This window comes from Anomaloglossus baeobatrachus, chromosome 6 (assembly GCF_048569485.1).
Source record: "Anomaloglossus baeobatrachus isolate aAnoBae1 chromosome 6, aAnoBae1.hap1, whole genome shotgun sequence".
NCBI lineage: Eukaryota > Metazoa > Chordata > Amphibia > Anura > Aromobatidae > Anomaloglossus > Anomaloglossus baeobatrachus.
Window position 1 is genome coordinate 50,678,259 of NC_134358.1, and position 21,193 is coordinate 50,699,451.

Below are 21,193 nucleotides of genomic sequence, written 5' to 3' on the forward strand. Positions count from 1 at the left end.
CCTGCCTGGATCCACAGACTCAGACGGGCTGTAATGGACAGGCTAGAGGGAAGCCACTCACCAGGCAGGACCCCCAGAACCCTGAAACCCTTTAACCCCTATACAGGGATTTGGAATTACACAGGGCCCTGGAGATCACTACCTGTGGAAGGCTGCAGTCTGAGAGAGTAGTCGTCAGGCAGGGTCAAACCAGGAATTGCGGAACAGGGACAGAATCGGCAGGCAAGGACGTAATAAGAAACAAGCAGAGGTCAAAACTGGATCGGGCAGCAAAGTACAAAAACAGCAGGCAGGAGACGTAGTCAGGAAACAAGCGGTAATCAGCACAAAAAATCACAGGACGGGACGAAACAGGAGCCATAATTCTCAGAACTAGCAGACAGGAGGGGCATTAAAAAGGGTGTGGTGTCCTCCCATAGGCTGTAGCTGAATGATGGTACTTCAGCTGGGATACACCCGCCACCTACAATCAACCAGTGGCACTGCAGATCCCCAGGAAACACAGACCAGTGGATGATCGGAGCCTGCGCCCACCGGTGCCGCTGGCATCGACTCCTCTCCCACCACTAGCACTATCCACGGCAGGAACACGGTGTCGGAGTAAAAGTCGATGGAGTGGACTCCGGTGGTGACGTAACAAAGAGTTCTTCAAGGAGCACATGGAGGACATGCCGGTTTCATTCATCCTAATGAATCAGGAGCATCCTCCACGCTGCCTCTTCATCAAAACCGGAATGGAAATCACCAGTCAAGATGAATCGGGGCCCATTTCTTTTTGCTGAGATCTTTTTTTCGCTCAAAAATTCAGCAAAAGATTCAAGTCCCAATTCATCAGGACTGGTGTTTTTCATGCCGGTCTTGATAAGATGGCGAGAAGGAGTGTGTGGAGCCTAATTTATTAAGAGGTGCAATGAATTAGGAGCATCTGACATAAGGCATGTGCCGCTGTACACACAATTTAACGAGCGGTTGTCACCACATCCCTGTCCCACCCTAACTCTGCCCATTTTTTCATAGTCAGGTGAAAGTGGTGTGAAATCACCAAAAGTTACCAAATTTTTCCAACTTTTCAAACCTCTTTAAATATGCTTAATGGCCCAAGAGCTGAGATGAATCAGGGCTTCAGTGTGGTTAGAAACGTTTAAAAATTCATCCATGAGTATATCACACGTACAGAAAACATGGGTGGGTGAGATATACTGTATACAAAGATATATATGTATATATATATATATTGTGGTAGAGCCACTCTCTCAGCAGTAGGGAATGTATGCCGGAACACCTCACGTGTCGATTTTCAGCCATTGACAAAAAGACAGCACTACTTCCTTCAGCACAGGAAAATATAGAGCCAAACAGAAGACCCTGAGTGTGTCCAGAGGCCTGGCTTTTACCTCTGGGACCACACCCCAAGGTGGAGATATGGTGAACAGCCATCCCACCCATCTCTTTAGCTGTTCACAACAAACCCGGCCCAGGTAATACAAATTAACCCTCTCAGCACGTAATGTGCTGGAGTACTACATCCGGGTTCACATCACTGATTGCAGCAGTCGCAGCAACACATATCTCCCCTCGTGCACATCACCAGTGATCACATCACAATATATATATATATATATATATATATATATATATATATATATATATATATATAAAAATATATATATATATACATACACACACACATTTGTGTTATAATCAGAAAAGTCAATGCGTAATACACGAAGATCACAGACGGATACATAAAGATGCGATAGGGAATACTACCCAGAAATATAAAGACAATGGCCCAGATATATGTCCTCCTCTGCACCTCCACAGCCGCTCATGCGCTCGTCTACCTCTCTCTCTCTGCCCAGGACCTGTGCTTGCGGGACAGGCACCCCAGGAACGCGCCAATGTGCTATTTCCAGGAATTGCCTCTCAATCTATGGCTGAGAGGCACTATGTGTTTAAAGCACCCTCCCACTAGGGGAGGTTCCTGCGCAACGTCTTTAGTTAGTTTGGTTACCAGTCTCCTAGCTAGTTGTCTGGTCCCGAGCCCCTGTCCCTTTATTTCTGTGTCTGTCGCCTGTACCTGTCTTCCCATACCAATCTGTCCCTGCCATGCTCACCACACCTATCTCTACCCACCTGCCTGTCGGACTCCATCTTGCCTGTACCTGAGTCCATCTCCTGTCTTGGGGATCAGCTGCCGCAGTCCTGGTCACTGCCGTAGGAGTGCTACATGGCGTCCGCCTCGCGGTAGTCGCTTAGTTAAGCCCTTCCCACTACAGGGTAAGCCCGGGTCTCCTCTGTGGTCCAGTGAGCCCACTACCCCGCTCATTGTCTCTACACCAGCCATGAGCATTACAGGAATTAATGTGATCACCCACCCTGAGTAATGCTTCATCTGCCCAGTGTTTCTGGGTATTGGTTCCTAAGGTGTCTTGAGGTATACATCTGTGGACTTACTGCATTACGCATTGACTTTTCTTATCAACTCAACAGATTCACAGATGTGGCTCATAACACATCCCACATAAGTATATATTGTACCGACCTTTACAAAGATATAATTTTATTATTCATCTCATGCATATTTTATGTGCTGATTTTTTTAGGCACCTTCTGTGATTGCGGACGATATCGTAGAGCTGTTGGGCAGCTGGATGTAAAAGTCACTCAGCTGAAGTCCTCTTTACAATTTGTGAAAAATGGTGAGTAGCATCGCTGAATATTCATTGTATTGGAGGTGAGCGGATCGAGCCGCGGAGGATCGAATTTGAGTCGAACTACTGGTTTTGCACAAATTGGTACTTTTGAGATTGGATTCGCAGTTTGCAAGATCAAAAAAAATGTTGACCATTTTCCACAGTGCTGAAGCTTCGAAAGCGGCAAATAGATCAATTGAGACAGGGTTTCCGAATTGTAGAACATCTTCAACTTTATGACCTACCAAGAGATTCTCATCCAGCAGCCGACAATGTGTAAGAAAACAAAAAGCCAAAACGGTCAACAATTTTAGTAAAACTCAACTGCAAAAAACTCAATTTTTAACCCAAAATACTTTCAGCTGAGTATATTTAAGTCAGAAGGGCAGTGAGCCCCATAGGGGTGAATAGGCCCCATGACGATCGGGAGGGTTCAGGGTAGGAAAGGGTTAAGGTATATGGCTAGAAGGTTGTATATGGGGCTTTTGGATTGGTGGGAGAAATGGCAAAGGGGATTGGGGGATAGACTGGAAGGGGTGGGGTGTTGCAGGGGGTATAAAAGGGGACGTGCATAGGTCACTGCCTCTTTGTCCTACAACCAATGTGTCCCACCCGCCCGCCCTGCAATAATGTAAAAAAAAAACAAAAAAAAACAAAACCCTAAGTTATACGGGGGTGGAAGTATCATAAAAAAAAAAAAAAAAAAAAAAAAGAAAATAAAGAGTTTTTGTTGTCACAGCGGGGTGATAGGTCCGTTCAGAGAGGTTGGAAGTACCGACAGTCGGTTTGTTGGTATGAAGCCACTCAGGGGGAGTGGCTTCGGTTTGGATGGGAACTTGTGGGCGGAGGTCCTGCAGGTTCTGGGGAGGGGTAATTAACGATGGAACGTTATTACCCCACATCTCGGGTCGGTTGGTCACGGCCGAGGTGGTCCTCTGGGCCGGTTGGAGGTTACGGCCGGGGGATAGGAATGATGGTTTGGCCTCTCGGACGGATCTATCAGGTGTGTTTTGTGGAGAATAAGTATATATGTACAGGTTATGTGTTATTAATGGGTGGCATGTGGAGCCACGAGTTTGGGTACATATATACTGTTAAATAAAGCTGTGGCCATTCGTGCAATAAAGTCGTAGTCTGTGTCATTATTTTAGGTACGGTTGGTAAGGGCAAGTTTTACATTGGAGACCCGCTTATCCCTATAGATACGTCATGAAACGCTTTGGTGTTTCAGAGAGTAGCAAAATTTAAAAACCACCAGGGATTAAGCTGTTGGTCCCCAGAGGCTTTTTTACACTCGCTGCCAGTGAGTGACAGGTCTCTTCCTATACGCGCCAAAGCAAAACACTTCCGGGGGTGTGTGGGCGGTGTTTCGTTTTGTTTTTTTATTCTCTGTGAACAATACATCTGAGAACGCTGAATGTAAGTCTAACTTGACCCAATCAAACACTAACACAATGCAGGGAATCACTGAGATACCAGCACAGCGCTATACTTACCATGGTGATTTTCACGCCATTTTCCGAGCCTGAACACCAAGCCTCGAGCCTAAGGTTCACTCATCTCTACTCAGCACCCAATGGTATAAAATTCTGTCACAACTGTGGTCTCAGTATGATCATTGCACCCCTAGATGAATTAATTGAGAGATGTATTTTGCAAAATGGGGTGACTTATGGAGGGTTCTAGCACCTTAGGAGTTCGGCCAATGTGACATGGCATCTGCAAAGCATAAGAGCAAAATCTGCACCATGGTGCTCCTTCTCTTCTGAGCTTTCCCGATGTACCTGAAATGTTGTTCCCGGTTGCATGTAGGGGACTAACGCAGTCAGGAGAAACTGCACAAGAAACTGTTTAGTACATTTTTTTCCTATTATAAATTTATAATATTATGCCATTATAAAATTAAAAACATTTTAATGGTAAAAATGAAATTATTTTTCACAACCCAATAGTATAAAATTCTGTGAGGCACATGTGGTGTCAACATGCACACTGCAATGAATGCAATGAGAAATGTAATTTATAAAGTGGGGTCACTTGTGGGGGATTTTTGCTTTTCTAGCACCTCAAGGGGCTTTGCCAATGTGACATGGCTCTCTAAAACCATTTCAGCAAATTCTACTCTCCAATATGGCGCTTCTTCTCCTCTGAGCTTTGTACTGTGCCTCAAAAGTGGTTTTCCACCATATATGGGTTATCATCATACACAGGAGAAATTGTACAACAAATTGTATGGTCAATTTTCACCTGCTACTTTTATGAAAATATCAAATGTAAGCTAAGTCATTATTTTTGTAGATCCACGTTGCTTTATTTCCTGTGAAACACCTAAAGGGTTCTCTGCTTTAAGGCCATAAAGTTTAAAAGTTTAAAAATAGCGACATTTTCAAATTTGTGCAAAAATTCCGATATTTAAAAAAAAAAAAGTAAAATATATCAACCTATATTTACCACTAATATGAAGTACAATGTATTACAAAAAATACAATCTCAGAATCACCGGGATCCGTTGACGTGTTCCAGAGTTATAACCTCATAAACTGACACTGGTCAGAATTGTAAAATTTGGCCTGGCCAATAAGGTGAAAACAGGTTTCGGCGGTGAGGGAGGCAATATATTAATATTGAGCAGAATTAATTTCAACCTGTTGGTTCAGCCTCCACAATAGTCACGGTCTCTATTGTGGCCCTCATTTCCCACCCCTGCTCTATTATGCATTACGCTACAGTTAGTTAAAACGTGACATATCACATGATCTATCAAAAGAGGAACATGTGACATTACATGATACATCAGTAATAGGCTGCCGTCGTGTTCCAAACTGTCAGTAACCCTGGCTACTCTTAAGGGTGCTTTACACGCTGCGACATTGCTAGCGATGTTGCGAGCGATAGCACCCGCCGCCGTCGTTTGTGCGACATTTGGTGATCGCTGCCGTAGCGAACAATATCGCTATGGCAGCGTCACACGCACATACCTGGTCATCGACGTTGCTGTGAACGCCGAACAATCCCTCCTTCAAGTGGGGAGGTGCGTTCGGCGTCACAGCGATGTCACAAAATAGCCGCCCAATAGAAGAGGAGGGGCGGAGATGAGCGGCCGGAACATGCCGTCCACCTTCTTCCTTCCTCATTGCTGGTGGACGCAGGTAAGGAGATGTTCGTCATTCCTGCGGTGTCACACACAGCGATGTGTGATGCTGCAGGAATGACGAACAACCAGCGGCATGCACCACCAACGATATTATGAAAAGGAGCGACGTGTCAACGATCAACGATTTTTGACGTTTTAGCGATCGTTGATCGTCGCTCCTAGCTGTCATACGCTGCAATGTCGCTAACGACGCCGGATGTGCGTCACAAACACCGTGACCCCGACGATATATCGTTAGCGATATCTTAGCGTGTAAAGCACCCTTTAATCCACCCATGGAATCAGCTATGAGGTTCACTTTAAAAATGTAGATCTATAAAGAGTCCAACAGTAGGTTTGACCTCTTAAAACTACAGTAAGGGTTAAGACAGGTTATAAAGAGGTGGACAGGTTGTCACATTCCCACTTGAAGACCCGAAGAGTATTGATGTAATGTGAAATATATTGTGTTTCTGTATAATGTATGTGTTATTTGGCTATGGCATAAAGCACAACAATGTCGGTAAGGTATTATAATGTTTGCATAGAACTAGGTGAAAGGTTAAGTCTGCCCAGCAACAGACTGCAGGGTCAGAGACAGTTGGTATTAGCCTATAATGGTAGGGGATAAAGTAAAGAGAAAGAGAATGTTTTTCCAGTTAGTGTTGTTGTACAGACCTTTTATTGAGCAGATAAGTACAAGGAAGCAAGATCAGCACCAAGTGGTGAGAGAGATCCAACACACACACACACACACACACACACACACACACACAGGCAATTGGGTGATACCTGTTAGACAGATGTGAAGCCCCGCTAGTATGTGTCGGTGCAGTACCTTCAGGGACTCCACGTGGATGGAACAGTCTGGTCACAGGTAGGGAACCTTCTTTTAGGATTGTCGTGACGCCACTCTCAGTATTGCGGTCAGCGGGGACCGCCACTGCAGATTAAGGGATGCCTGGGGCTGATGGTGGGTGCAGTCAGTATATTAGCCCCCTGAGAGTGAGGCAAGCCCCAGGCCCCGGTGTATGTGTGTGGGACCACAGGTCGCAGAATGACTCAAACACAGTCCAAGAAGTCTTTCAACATGTTTACTCACTGTTTGGAGGTCACGGTGAGATGCCCGGGCGACACTGTGATAACCAGGTTGAACCAGGAATTCCAGGAGGCCGTTCTGAGGGTAGCTGTCCACTCGCCTTCCTTGCACTCTTTCTGTTTTAGGAGGATCCTTTGCTTGAAGCGTGGTAGGACCCCTCCAGGGAAGCTGTTACCACCCTGCTCCCCTCTCTCTGGCTCGTCTGCCGGCAGCGTGGCCTTGGTGGGATGGCTTCTGGCCCTGTCCCCTTATGGGCCTGGTGATTGCTGCTTGGCTCAAGCTCTGTGTAGTCGTGGTGAGGGCATGAAGTACCCCCCCCACCTGTAGGTTAAGCAGCTCTGGATGATCTGCTGCCTGTACTGGGGACCTAGTTCCCCTTGTGTGCTCGGATACCGGGATCTCCGTACTCAGCCACCCTTCTCTCTGGATGATTTTCAGGCCGACCCACGGTACCCTTTCTCCCCCGCTTTCAGCTACTGCACTCCTCAGGACCTGTCTGACACGAGAGCTCCTCTGCTCCCTTCCACACACTTCAACTTCTTCCTCTAGACTCCCCTCTTCCTCTCTCTCTCTGCCCTGCTTCCTAGCAACCAGCCCCTGAACACACCCCCAGCTGGGAATTGAAAGTTAACCCCTACTGGCTACCCAAGGGTCCCCTCTAGTGATGTGGGAGACCTGGTCACTATGTGTTTGTGTGTGCACCTCATCCTGGCCTTTGGAAATTACCTGGAAGCATTGTCCCCGCATGGGTGCAATACTCTGTGGTGCCTGACCAAGTCAGGGGCGCCACATTCCCCCTTAGTTATCATCAGCACGTCCTCGGGCTGCAAAGACAAGAGAAAAAGGTAAATACAAACTTTTCCCACGCAGGGGCAATTATTTACATTTAAACATACCAGGTACCATTCCACCACCAACCACCCACATGTCCGAACCCCACCCAAAAACCTCCAGGAGGTAGGTCGCCGGTCCTTTTGGTGACCAGAGCTGGGCCATCACATTCCCCAGACCTTTCCTCCAATCTTCCTCTCCTGAGGAGAGTGGTGTAAGGTAGGCCCCATAAACAGGCGTACCCGCTTCCGAGTGTTGGAGGGCAGGCCCCATAAACAGGCGTGCCCCCTTGTTGGTGCAGAGCCATGCCCCTCAACAGGCAGACTCAGTGGTTGATACCAAGGAGGTAACTTTTTACAATGCAAAAGTTTGTGGTTAAATCCAGTTCATAACCAGTGGTCTAACATTTTAAGGAGGTCTCACAATAGTCCTTGTGGGCACATTTCGCTTAAACGTTACCTAACTGTAAACAGGTTAAACATTACATTTCATACCGTCACTTTGAACTAAACTGTACTTTCTCTATAGCGTAATGGGAGCTGACCAAAGTTGCTGCGGGTTGATCTACGCAGTACTATACTGTCATCTGTCTGAGGTTGTGTCCTCCCACCCGATGTATGTGTCTCAATGTGAATAATAGGTGTACTAGGTATTGATACCAGTGCGTGGTCTTCTGCTTCAGCTACATTTGGCTCTTCCAGGTTCTGAACAGGTTCTTCTGGGTCTCTTACTTCTCCAGATTGAGGGAATGTAATAACCGGAATAACTACTGCTCCATTGTATTGAGGCCAACTTGCTGGAAAATCTCCAAGTACAGTATGGATCATCTTTTCTTTTGGTTCTTGAACTGGCAAAGGGTTGGGACTTTCTTCAGGGGTTCTTAGTTGTTCAGGACATTTCTTTAGGCGATCTCTAGAAACGACAGCTGTTGTTTTTCCTCCATCTTTGCTGATAAGGCATGTCTTTTCATTGCTAAGCGTCGATGGTAACACAGTATAGGGTTCTTCTTCCCAGTGATTGTCAAGTTTATGACGTCTTCTCTTTCTTTTGAGAACTATATCTCCTGGCATCAAAGGAACAGCAGGTGCTTTTCGATTGTAGGCTTTTTCTTGTTTCTCACGCTGCTGAGTCAGGCTTCGCTCCACACACTCTTGTACTTTCTTGTATTGGGCTTGGCGGTTGGAATCCCAATCAGCACCTTGTAGATGGTCTTCAGGGGTCTCAACTCCCATTTCCAGATCTACTGGCAATCTCCCTGGTCTGGCCCTCATCAGATATGCCGGTGTGCAGTTCGTGGAACTCACAGGGATGTTGTTATACATGTCCACTAGATCGGGCAGTTTTTCCGGCCACTGACTTCGTTCTTCTAGTGGGAGCGTCTTCAGAAGGTCGAGAATGATGTGGTTAATCTTCTCACACATGCCATTGGTCTGAGGATGGTAAGGCGTAGTACGGATCTTCTGGCAGCCGTATAGGTTACAAAACTCCTTAAACACTTCAGCTTCAAAGGCTGGTCCTTGGTCAGTGAGCACTTGATCTGGATAGCCATGTGGTCGACAGAAGTGTGTCTGGAAAGCTTTGGCTGCAGTTTGACCTGTCAAGTCCTTGACTGGTACTACCACCAGGAATCTGGAGTAGTGGTCAACCATAGTGAGAGCGTAGTTGTAGCCTTGTCTGCTGGGTGCCAACTTTACATGGTCCAGGGCCACGATCTCCAGGGGCCGTTTAGTTTGGATTGGCTGGAGTGGTGCTCTCTGGCTGTGCTGGTCTTTTCTTCTAAGATTGCAGGGCCCGCAGTTTCGACACCACTTCTCTAGGGCAGATCTCATGCCCACCCAGTAGAATCTTACTTTAAGTAGGGCCTCCAGTTTCTTCCAACCAAAGTGGCCTGCACCATTGTGATAGGCTTCTAGCACCATCCTCGTATCCTTCTGTGGTACAATCACTTGCCACACCTTCTCATGCGTCCTCGGGTCAATGATGCTCCTGTAAAGTTTGTCTTGATAGATGAATAATCGACCCCTCTCCTTCCATAGGTACTGTGCCTCAGGTGGGGCTCCTTTGTCAAGGCTGGCGCCCGGCTGGCTGATCAGTTTCTTTACCAAGCCTACCGCTGGATCATTTTCCTGGGTCTCCTTCCAGTTGTAGTGAGGTAGTGGGTTCAGGGTCACCTCTTGGCGGTTGGCACGCGACTGCCGACACTGTTTTGCTCCATGGCGATGGAACGCTGGCAGCTCAATCTCTTCAAGATCATCTTCATCTTCACCCTCGTCTGCTAGGTGAGGCATCCTGGACAGAGCATCTGCGTTGCCGTTCTTGCGGCCAGCTCGATACTTGACAGTAAAGTCATAATTCGCCAGTCGGGCTACCCAACGCTGCTCCATGGCACCCAATTTAGCAGTATCCAAGTGGGTCAGGGGGTTGTTGTCCGTGAAGACAGTGAATTTGGTGGCTGCCAGGTAGTGCTTGAACCGCTCTGTGATAGCCCATACCATGGCCAGGAACTCTAGCTTAAATGAGCTATAATTCTCTGGGTTTCTTTCAGTAGGCCTGAGCTTCCTGCTGGCGTAAGCAATCACACGCTCTTTGCCTCCCTGCACCTGTGAAAGCACTGCTCCCAGTCCCACATTACTGGCATCTGTATACAGTACAAATGGTAGACTGTAGTCAGGGTAGGCTAGGATCTCTTCACCCGTCAAGGCCCCTTTCATTTGTCTGAAGGAGTGTTCTTCTGCTTCTCCCCAGTGAAATGGCGGGCCGGAGGTCTTTCCTTTCTTCTTTGGGTGGCCTACCAGGAGCTCTTGCAAAGGCGCTGCCATTTTCGTGTAGCCCTTGATGAACCTTCTGTAGTAGCCTACCAAGCCAAGGAACTGACGTACCTCCCGGACGGTAGTAGGTGTGGGCCATTCCTGGATGACTGTGACCTTCTCTGGGTCCGGTGCTACTCCTTCTGCACTGACCACGTGACCTAGGTACTGGACCTTTGGCTTCAGTAAATGGCACTTGGATGGTTTCAGCTTCATTCCATATCGGGATAGCGCTTCAAAGACTTCAGCCAGGTGTTTCAGGTGGTCCTCGTAGGTCTTGGAGTACACGATGACATCATCCAGGTATAGCAGGACGGTTTCAAAGTTGAGGTGCCCTAGGCAGCATTCCATAAGCCTCTGGAAGGTCCCGGGGGCATTGCAGAGTCCAAATGGCATGCTGTTGAACTCACAGAGGCCCATTGGGGTGGTGAAGGCCGTCTTCTCCCGATCTTCTTCTGCTACAGATACTTGCCATTAGCCACTAGTAAGATCTAGGGTAGAAAAGTAGTTAGAGGTTTTCAAGGCAGCGAGGGATTCCTCTATCCTTGGCAAAGGGTAGGCATCCTTGTGTGTTATCTGATTTATCCGTCTGTAATCCACACACATCCTCATTGTGCCATCCTTCTTCCTCACCAGGACCAGGGGAGCTGCCCAGGGGCTGCAACTGTCCCTTATGACGCCTGCCTCCTTCATGTCCTTCAGCATGTCCTTTGTGCGCTGGTAATGGGCTGGTGGAATAGGCCTATGTCTTTCCTTAATGGGAGGATGACTGCCTGTGGGTATGTGATGTTGCACCCCTTTGATCCTACCAAAGTCTAGTGGGTTCTTACTAAAGACCTGCTCGTATTCCTGCACGACCCTGTAAACCCCATGTTTCTGGTAGTCGGGTGTAGAGTCAGTCCCCACGTGTAGTTTCTGGCACCAATCCTCTAACTGCTTTTGGGAGGTCTCGCCCTCTTTTGAGTCAGCTTGTGTCAGGGGACCTACAGGTGTTATGGCATCATCTGAGCATGTAAACAGTTTGGCTATGGTAGCGTACCTTGGTAGTCTGGCTTCCTCCTCCCCACAGTTCAACACTCGTACAGGCACTCGTCCCTTGTGTACATCAACTACCCCCCTGGCTGTCAGAATCGTGGGCCAGTGGTCTGAATGAGTGGGCTCTAGTACAGCCTGGTAATCTTGTCCTCTGAGACCTACCGCTGCTCTACACCACATCATCATTTCACTCCGTGGGGGTATCACAATGGGGTTTGCATCCATCACCCGTACACTACCAATCTCACCGCCAGTCTGTTTTACCTGTTGCTTCCTCAGAATGATTCGGATCTCCTTTTGCAAGGCTCTTTGCGACCTGCCCTCAGCACCTTCAACAATCTGGTGAAGCAACAACAACACTTCCCCTAGGCAATTTTCTATGACATTAGTGCCTAAAATCATTTGCGGGTTCCTTTCTCTAATATCAGTGTCCACAACAATCAGTCCTTGTCCCTTCATTTCCTGCCTTCCCACCTTTATGGTTACCTCTTTGACCCCGATCTGGTCTATAGGTTGTCCGTTGGCAGCATAGATGGTGAGGGAGGGGTCCGGTGGTCGGAGATCGTCGTCCGACCAAAACCTCCGATAAAGGACATACGGGATCGTGGTGACCTGAGAGCCGGTGTCCAATAACGCCGGGGTAGGGATCCCGTCCAGGACGATGGACAGGACAGGACGTCCACCCACGTACTGATCACAGCAGCGACTTGGGCCTGATCTTCTTAATCCTGAGGACTGGCCCCCGGCCCCAGGTTTGGCTCGTTTAAAGGACAGGCCCTTGCATAGTGTCCTGCCTCCTGGCAACGACGACAGATGGGTTGTCCAGATGAGTCATAGCGATCACTGCTCCTGCCTCGGGTTGGGGGACCTCTTCTCCTCCGCATCCAAGGGACGTCCTCTGGGCTGTCAGCTAGCAGGATCCGATGAGGGACTTTGGTCTCTGAGGGCAACTGCATTGCTTTCAGGATTTGTGCGACGTCCTTAGTGAGCTGTTGCACCTGGGAGGATAGCGTACTTATGGTCTCTGCTGGCGCGTTGAGTCCTTTTGTAGTTATCAGGGTCTGCGAGGAGGATTCCGCTCCTGCAGCCGTGGAACTGGCAGGCCATGCTGGTGCGATGGGGTCTGTGTCCACAGGAGGTTGGAGTGCTTTCACTGCCCTGTCTTTCAGAATGGCAAAGTCCACGTCAGGGTGTTCCAGGGACCACAGCTTCATCTGCTTCCCATCCTCAGGAGAGCGCAGGCCCCGCAAGAATTGTTCCTTCATCATCCGGTTTCCTTCCTGATCACTGACAGGGTCCACCAGCTTGAGAGCCCGTAGTGCAGCCTGCAGCCTGAGGGCATAGGCTCTTATGCTATCTTGGGGCTTCTGCCGGCAGTTATAGAAGTCCGTCCTCAGCTCTCCCTCGGTGCGGTGTTCAAAAGCAGCTGCTAGTTTGGCAAAGATGGTCTCAACAGAGCTCCGGTCATCATTGGTCCAGGACTCAGCTTCCAATTCTGCTGCCTCAGTCAATTGTCCCAGCACCACAGTGGCCCTCTGCTTACCAGTCATCGCGTGCATGTCTAGCAGGGTGTTGATCTTCTTCTTAAACCCGGTCAGCGTGTCTATTTTACCGGCGTATTGGGGCAGCCATTGCGCTCCTGGGACATACAGTAAGGAAACTGGCATTATGGGGGAGATTTCGGCCGGCGCGGCTGCGACCGCGGCACCGGCACCGGGCGCTGCTGCGTCCAGCGCGACGGGGGCTGGCATCGCTTGGGCTGCATCGCCCTGACCAGGGGCATTACCTCCTGCAGCGTCCATTTTTCTTCAAAAATCTCCGCGCTCCCTTTTCACTTCCTGGGTCAGTACGCTCTCCGAATTGTGGGGATTCTGGGGCGGCCACACCTCTTCGTGGGTGGTGCTCTTCTCCCTCGCGCGGGCTGCAGCGTGCGCTTTTGAAGATGGCAATATGGCGGCGGTTCAATTTTTGCGGTCGGACCTCTGAGGCACACGGTCACCTGTCTGAACAGGTCTAGTCCTTATCCTGTTCGTGACGCCAGAAGTTGTGAAGCCCCGCTAGTATGTGTCGGTGCAGTACCTTCAGGGACTCCACGTGGATGGAACAGTCTGGTCACAGGTAGGGAACCTTCTTTTAGGATTGTCGTGACGCCACTCTCAGTATTGCGGTCAGCGGGGACCGCCACTGCAGATTAAGGGATGCCTGGGGCTGATGGTGGGTGCAGTCAGTATATTAGCCCCCTGAGAGTGAGGCAAGCCCCAGGCCCCGGTGTATGTGTGTGGGACCACAGGTCGCAGAATGACTCAAACACAGTCCAAGAAGTCTTTCAACGTGTTTACTCACTGTTTGGAGGTCACGGTGAGATGCCCGGGCGACACTGTGATAACCAGGTTGAACCAGGAATTCCAGGAGGCCGTTCTGAGGGTAGCTGTCCACTCGCCTTCCTTGCACTCTTTCTGTTTTAGGAGGATCCTTTGCTTGAAGCGTGGTAGGACCCCTCCAGGGAAGCTGTTACCACCCTGCTCCCCTCTCTCTGGCTCGTCTGCCGGCAGCGTGGCCTTGGTGGGATGGCTTCTGGCCCTGTCCCCTTATGGGCCTGGTGATTGCTGCTTGGCTCAAGCTCTGTGTAGTCGTGGTGAGGGCATGAAGTACCCCCCCCACCTGTAGGTTAAGCAGCTCTGGATGATCTGCTGCCTGTACTGGGGACCTAGTTCCCCTTGTGTGCTCGGATACCGGGATCTCCGTACTCAGCCACCCTTCTCTCTGGATGATTTTCAGGCCGACCCACGGTACCCTTTCTCCCCCGCTTTCAGCTACTGCACTCCTCAGGACCTGTCTGACACGAGAGCTCCTCTGCTCCCTTCCACACACTTCAACTTCTTCCTCTAGACTCCCCTCTTCCTCTCTCTCTCTGCCCTGCTTCCTAGCAACCAGCCCCTGAACACACCCCCAGCTGGGAATTGAAAGTTAACCCCTACTGGCTACCCAAGGGTCCCCTCTAGTGATGTGGGAGACCTGGTCACTATGTGTTTGTGTGTGCACCTCATCCTGGCCTTTGGAAATTACCTGGAAGCATTGTCCCCGCATGGGTGCAATACTCTGTGGTGCCTGACCAAGTCAGGGGCGCCACACAGAGACTTGGAAGGGAAATGAGTCCAGTGTCGGCCAGATGTGGAGGACCTTAGAGAGAAAAAGGATCTGCCCAGCTATGGACACATGAAGAGGGTAGCGGCCCCAGGAGCGGCTCTGGTCAGGGATCATAGTCAGAAGACTGGGTGCAGGGTTCACAGCATAACACATTGACCAGATGGAGGTTCACCAGATCTTTTTAGCCTGTATATCATTCACAAGTAAAATGCCATTACCTAAAACCGTGATGGACGTGCCTCTGTATTATACAGAAGTGTATTTGAAGTACAACGCCTGCTGCCCTGTTTACCCGAGTTTATATTCATGTAATAAAAACTCTGTTTTTACCGACTTGTCTGATTTCCTAAATCTGGGGACAAAAGGGTTGGATGCCAGACAGCGCAAGGCAGGCAAAAAGGAGACGGTGTCCACCATAACATCAACATCACACACACGCCTAGGAGCTCCTTATTTTTATAGCATGCCAGGGTGAAGAAACCAAGTTCCTCACCCATGGCTACCACCCTGTGGCATGTTTCAAGGTGAAGAGTGAAGCTGTCTATCTATCCAGGTGTATGGTCATGAAAACACGTTTTAGACACACTCACGCCATGATCCCAAGTGTCTGGTGGGTGGGCGCTTCTAGTGAAGTGTCATGTGGACCCTGCACTGATGGCTCCTCAATCCCTCCCCACTGTATTTGAGTGACCATTCTAATATCAATTTGGAAAGCATTTTATGCAGAACGCCCAAGACAATTCACAAGAAGGGAACGCCCTTCGCACACTTGTGATCGCACCTTTTTAGCAGTTTTGAAGGGTCTTTCATCCACCGTTAGACCAATGTGACCTGAATCTACATGTATTTCAAGACTAGGGCTGTGCCTCTCCCTGTCCAGAATGAAGAGGTGGTCTTGGATGCGCAGCATCATTATCAATTGAAATGACGTTCCAAAGATAGATGGTCCTCCACAGTGACCTGTCCACTCATGCTGGTGCAGTGGGTGGTCCTGGTCTCGAGATAGATGCTGGTCACAGAGGTCTATACGACATTTATAGCACACACTATGGATATTCCATAAAGGCTTATTCTTGTATAAATCCTCTAAAATTGATTATTTTCTTTTATCTCTAGTCATTGCTGGCATCCGGGAGACAGATGAGAAGTTCTATTACATTGTGAAAGAAGAAAGCAGTTATAGGGATGCAATGACGCAGTGCCGGATCAGAGGTGGCACGCTGGCAATGCCCAAGGACCAAACAACCAACTCACTGATTGCCGATTACATCTCCAGCCTGGGATTATTAAGGATCTTCATTGGAATCAATGACATTGACAGAGAGAAGCAGTTCATGTATGTGGACGGCATGACGGTGCAGAACTACAGCAGCTGGAAGACCGGGGAACCCAATGACGGCTCAGGGTATGAGGACTGTGTGGAGATGCTGAGCAGCGGTGCCTGGAATGACGTCGACTGTAACCTGACCATTTACTTTGTCTGTGAGTTTCTTAAAAAGGCCAAATAATTATCATATGTTCCTGGAATGGCCTAACCTGTACATGGATACTGCTTACCGGCACTATTGTAATGTCATACACAAGTAAAACCAATAAAGCCTTGCAATAATCTTCATCACCTTGGCTTTGATGCAGCTTATACATATCCACACATACATATTTCAGATGTGTCAGTGGAGACATTCAGTGTGAACACACCCTAAAAGATCCTGTTACAGTACCACACAGTTTCAGACAATGTTTATTACACGTGCTGGTTACAGAGCCCATGAAAGAGCTTGCTAGAGCGAAACAGAGTGATTGAGAAGAGTGCCACCCACAGTTCTCTATATTAGTGCACATTTTACAAAATGAGGCATATAATACTAGCTATATTACTGTACAATAGAACCATATTATATCAATTATATTCTTGTACATAGGGGACATATTATAATAGTTATATTCTTCTACATAGGGGCAGTATTATAGTAGTTATATTCTTCTACATAAGGGCAGTATTATAGTAGTTATATTATTGTATATAGAGGGCAGTATTATAGTAGTTACATTCTTGTACATAGGGGCAGTATTATAGTAGTTATATTCTTGTACATAGGGGGCAGTATTATAGTAGTTATATTCTTGTACATAGAAGCAGTATTATAGTAATTATATACTTGTACATAGGGGCAGTATAATAGTAGTTACCGTATATTATTGTATATAGTGGGCAGTATTATAGTAGTTATATTCTTGTACATAGGGGCAGTATTATAGTAGTTATATTATTGTATATAGAGGGCAGTATTATAGTAGCTATATTCTTGTACATAGGGGCAGTATTATAATAGTTCTAGTCTTGAACATAGGGGCAGTATTATAGTAGTTATATTCTTGTACATAGGGGCAGTATTATAGTAGTTATATTCTTGTACATAGGAGCAGTATTATAGTAGTTATATTCTTGTACATAGGGGCAGTATTATAGTAGTTATATTATTGTATATAGAGGGCAGTATTATAGTAGCTATATTCTTGTACATAGGGGCAGTATTATAGTAGTTATATTCTTGTACATAGGAGCAGTATTATAGTAGTTATATTCTTGTATATAGGGAGCAGTATTATAGTAGTCATATTCCTTTATATAGGGCAGTATTATAGTAGTTATATTCTTGTGCATAGGGGGCAGTATTATAGTAGTTATATTCTTGCACATAGGGGACAGTATTATAGTATATTCCTCTACATAGAGGCAGTATTATAGTAGTTATATTCTTGTACATTGGGGGCAGTATTATAGTAGTTGTATTTTAGTACATAGGGGCAGTATTATAGTAGTTATATTTTTGTACATAGGAGCAGTATTATAGTAGTTATATTCTTGTACATAGACGCAGTATTATAGTAGTTATATTCTTGTACATAGGGGTAGTATTATAGTAGTTATATTCTTGTACATAGGGGCAGTATTATAGTAGTTATACTCTTGTACATAGGGGCAGTATTTTAGTAGTCCTATTCTTGTATATCGGGGCAGTATTATAGTAGTCATATTCTTGCACATAGGGGACAGTATTATAGTATATTCCTCTATATAAAGGCAGTATTATAGTAGTTATATTCTTGTACATAGGGGGCAGTATTATAGTAGTTGTATTTTAGTACTTATATTCTTGTCTATGTACAGTATGGCAATAATATACAATCTGGAGATTCTCCCACAGACACAAGCTTTGCTTCCTGAAAGTCTGAACGTAGTGAAGCCAGATAAGAGTAATATAAGACTATGTTCACACAATACTTTTTGACTGCATTTTTTCTGTAGCTAACATCTGGTTTCTTGGCACTAAAAAGCAAGTTTTGTTGCGTTTTTACCGCCCTTTTGGTGTAGATTATATGTGTCACTTGTCTACAATACATATACAGTATCATTAAGTTATTTTCACCAAAAAAAAGCATAAAAATGCAGCGGTTGTACTTTTGGAATTTCTCATTACTGTCTATGGTGAAAAACTCTGCAAAAACACTCAAAATGATGTGCTGCTGCTATAAAAAAAGCTGCAATTTTCCAGTTCAGTCACTAAAAAAAAAAAAGTCAATCATGTGCATGAGATATCTGCAATCTGATAGCCTTTGCTGGTACAGGAGGGACAGAGCATTGCCCCCCCTCCCCCCGGGGCATTTGCGGAGGGCCTCATGACACTTGATTGGTGGGGAGGTCAAGGTGTCATGGGGAGAGCGAGCCCGTTTTTGAAATAAAGCAATGACCAGGGGGGAGGAGCAGCACATTTCCTGCTCTTGGGGACAGAAGTGAGAGTCCCTGTACCCTGTTACCTGACGATGGAATCGGTGGATCAGCTCCTGGAGCGGCTTAGAGCGGCGGCCGGCGATCATCCCCCTGGGTGGCTGCAGGATACCATGGCAGGAATCATCGGCGAGAGGCTGGAGGCGGCAGGGTCTTCACCCCTACAGGAGCGGCGCTCCCGTAGGTCTAAACCGCCGCAGCGGTTTTCTCCTGACCTGCCTCCCCGGGCCCAGCGTCGCTGCAGAAGCCCCTCCAGGGACCCTCCAGGCCGGGCACCGAGAGCAAAGAAGTCCAGTGCACCCCGGCCTGGGAGGAATTCTACTGTGCGGCTGGGCCCAGCGGCGGTTAGCAGGCCTCTGCTGGAGCTGGAGGCGGGGTCTGCTACCGCCCGGTCAGCGGTGGATGTCGGCGCTGCGGCGGGGTGCGGGGGCGATGTGCCTGCCCAGCGCCCTGAGCCTTGTCAGCAGGACAGACTGGAGGAGCGGAGGGGGCGGAGCGCGAATGCTGGGATCTGTGGTGCACCGGGCCTGGAGTGCAGGGCCTACAGCAGCAGAGGCCCGGATTGAAGACAGGGCCCCCTGGAGGAGCACTGGGGAGCTGCACTGGCAGGGTGTGGAGGAACGCAGGCAGCTCTCTGGGGCAGACGGCTGGCAGGACAGACGTCAGGCCCAAATTACAGGGTCGGAGGTGTTTTCCGGCCTTGAGGCGGCAAGGGCTAACAGCGAGGAGTCCAGTGGGAGGAGCCAAGAAGCTGCGGATCATGTGGATGGACGTCAGGAGTCAGGCGGTCCGGCTGGCGGGGCCTCTTCCCTAGTGCAGCCCGGTGAGTATGCTTCTGTCGTGTCTGTCTCCTCAGTTTAACCGGGATCAGAACGAAAGGGGAGGGGTAGGTCAGACGGGGTTAAGTCCAGGGGTACCGTTCGGTGTTGGAGGGTATGCGTCGGGGGGTGGGGAGCTGGGAGAGCTGTTAGGTTGCGTTTGTTTGTTGCTGGAGCGAATTGGGGGGCCAAGGGAACCCCCGGCGCCTGTGGGGGCTTGGGTTAATCCGCCCATTCTGGGGGTTAGTGAGTCCGTGGTTGCAGGTATTTCTTCCCCGGTTTCGGTGTCAGTTTAGACGGAAAAGAATAAGGAGGACAGGATTCATTTAGATGATAGGGCGCGTGGGGAGGTTTATGTATGCTTTGAGGGCCCCTTAGGTTCTCACCTTAAGAAGGAGGTGAGGAAAAAGATCTGGAAGGACGAATATGTCGAGATCTTTTCCCTCCTTCCTTTGGCAAAATTTAATTTGGATAAAAGGAAAAAGGATGATAGTAAGAAAGCGGATGAGGAAAAGCGGCGGTGGCGCTTGATCCCTCAGACGTTTAATAATTGGTTGCAAGCCTTCGCTATTTTGGCAAGTGTGATTAGCGAAAAGGCGCCGGAGAATTGTTCTCATCTATTTTGTTATATGGATTCGATAAGTGAGGCCTACAGGGTGTACGGGGGGCAGACCTGGCTTCGGTATGACGAACAATTTCGTCAGAGGAAGGCCGTACGCCCATCTATACGATGGGATCAAAAAGATATAGGGTTGTGGTTGCGGGTCATGGCACCGGCTAGGTATGGCCAGCCCTTTCAAGGCGGGGCCGTGACTTCCAGCCAGTCGGGAAATCAAGGGACCAGTGGTCAGCAGGGTAAGGCGGGATCGCAGAAGCCAGGTATATGCTGGCAATTCAACGACGGGCAGTGTAAGTTTGGGGCCACGTGCCGTTTTAAGCACCTATGCACCCATTGTAACGGGACATCCCACGGAGCGTCTAAATGCTTCAGGAAGGGGAAACCCAAGCCCGGCGGCTCTCATACCCAAAGGTCTGACGCCAGTGAAGTTAGTCGTGATGCTTCCGTACCTAAATAGGTACCCGGATCGGGAAAAGGCGGAAGTGTTGTGGTTGGGTTTTGGGGAGGGTTTCAGGATTCTTGCCCCCGTTTTTGAGGTTTCGGGGGCAACCAGGAATCTCGTTTCTGCATACCAGCATGCGGCGGTTGTGGCGGAAAAATTAAGGAAGGAGGTGGCGTTGGGGAGAATGGCGGGCCCGTTCCGGGCCCTTCCTTTTCCCGATTTGGTGGTGTCGCCGCTGGGGGTGGTGCCGAAAAAGGAACCAGGGAAATTCCGGCTGATTCACCATTTGTCTTATCCAAGAGGCAGGTCGGTGAATGATGGTATACCAGCTGAGCTGTGCTCAGTGGTATATACGTCATTCGATGAGGCTACAAAGTGGGTAAAAAGATGTGGGAGGGGGGCGCTGATGGCTAAGACGGATATTGAATCAGCTTTTCGGCTCTTGCCGGTGCATCCGGATTGTGTTAGGCTGCTGGGTTGTTGTTGGGAGGGTGGCTATTTTGTAGACCGTTGTTTGCCCATGGGGTGTTCGATTTCGTGCGCATTTTTCGAGACTTTTAGTTCTTTTTTGGAATGGGTTGTTCGGGACGTTTCGGGTTTGTCATCAGTGGTACATTACCTAGATGACTTTTTGTGTGTAGGTCCTGCTGACTCGGCGCAGTGTGCCAGGATCTTAGCGGCAATGGAGTGGGTTTAGGCTTATTTTGGGGTGCCTTTAGCACCTGAGAAAACAACGGGGCCGACGACTTGCATAAGTTTTCTTGGTATTGTGATCG

At 48.4% G+C, this 21,193-nt stretch overlaps 1 protein-coding gene across 2 annotated transcripts in view; it reads left to right on the forward strand.

Moving 5' to 3' along the window:
* The window catches only part of COLEC10 (collectin subfamily member 10), a 120,090-nt gene extending 103,743 nt beyond the window's left edge, over nucleotides 1–16,347 (forward strand). For both annotated transcript variants that reach the window (XM_075316207.1, XM_075316206.1), the window contains exons 6-7: nucleotides 2,607–2,702; nucleotides 15,865–16,347. In XM_075316207.1, the coding sequence (XP_075172322.1) occupies nucleotides 2,607–2,702; nucleotides 15,865–16,256 (488 nt within the window). In that variant the 3' untranslated portion in view covers nucleotides 16,257–16,347. The remainder of the gene's footprint in view (nucleotides 1–2,606; nucleotides 2,703–15,864) is intronic.
* Nucleotides 16,348–21,193: the final 4,846 nt, after the last annotated feature.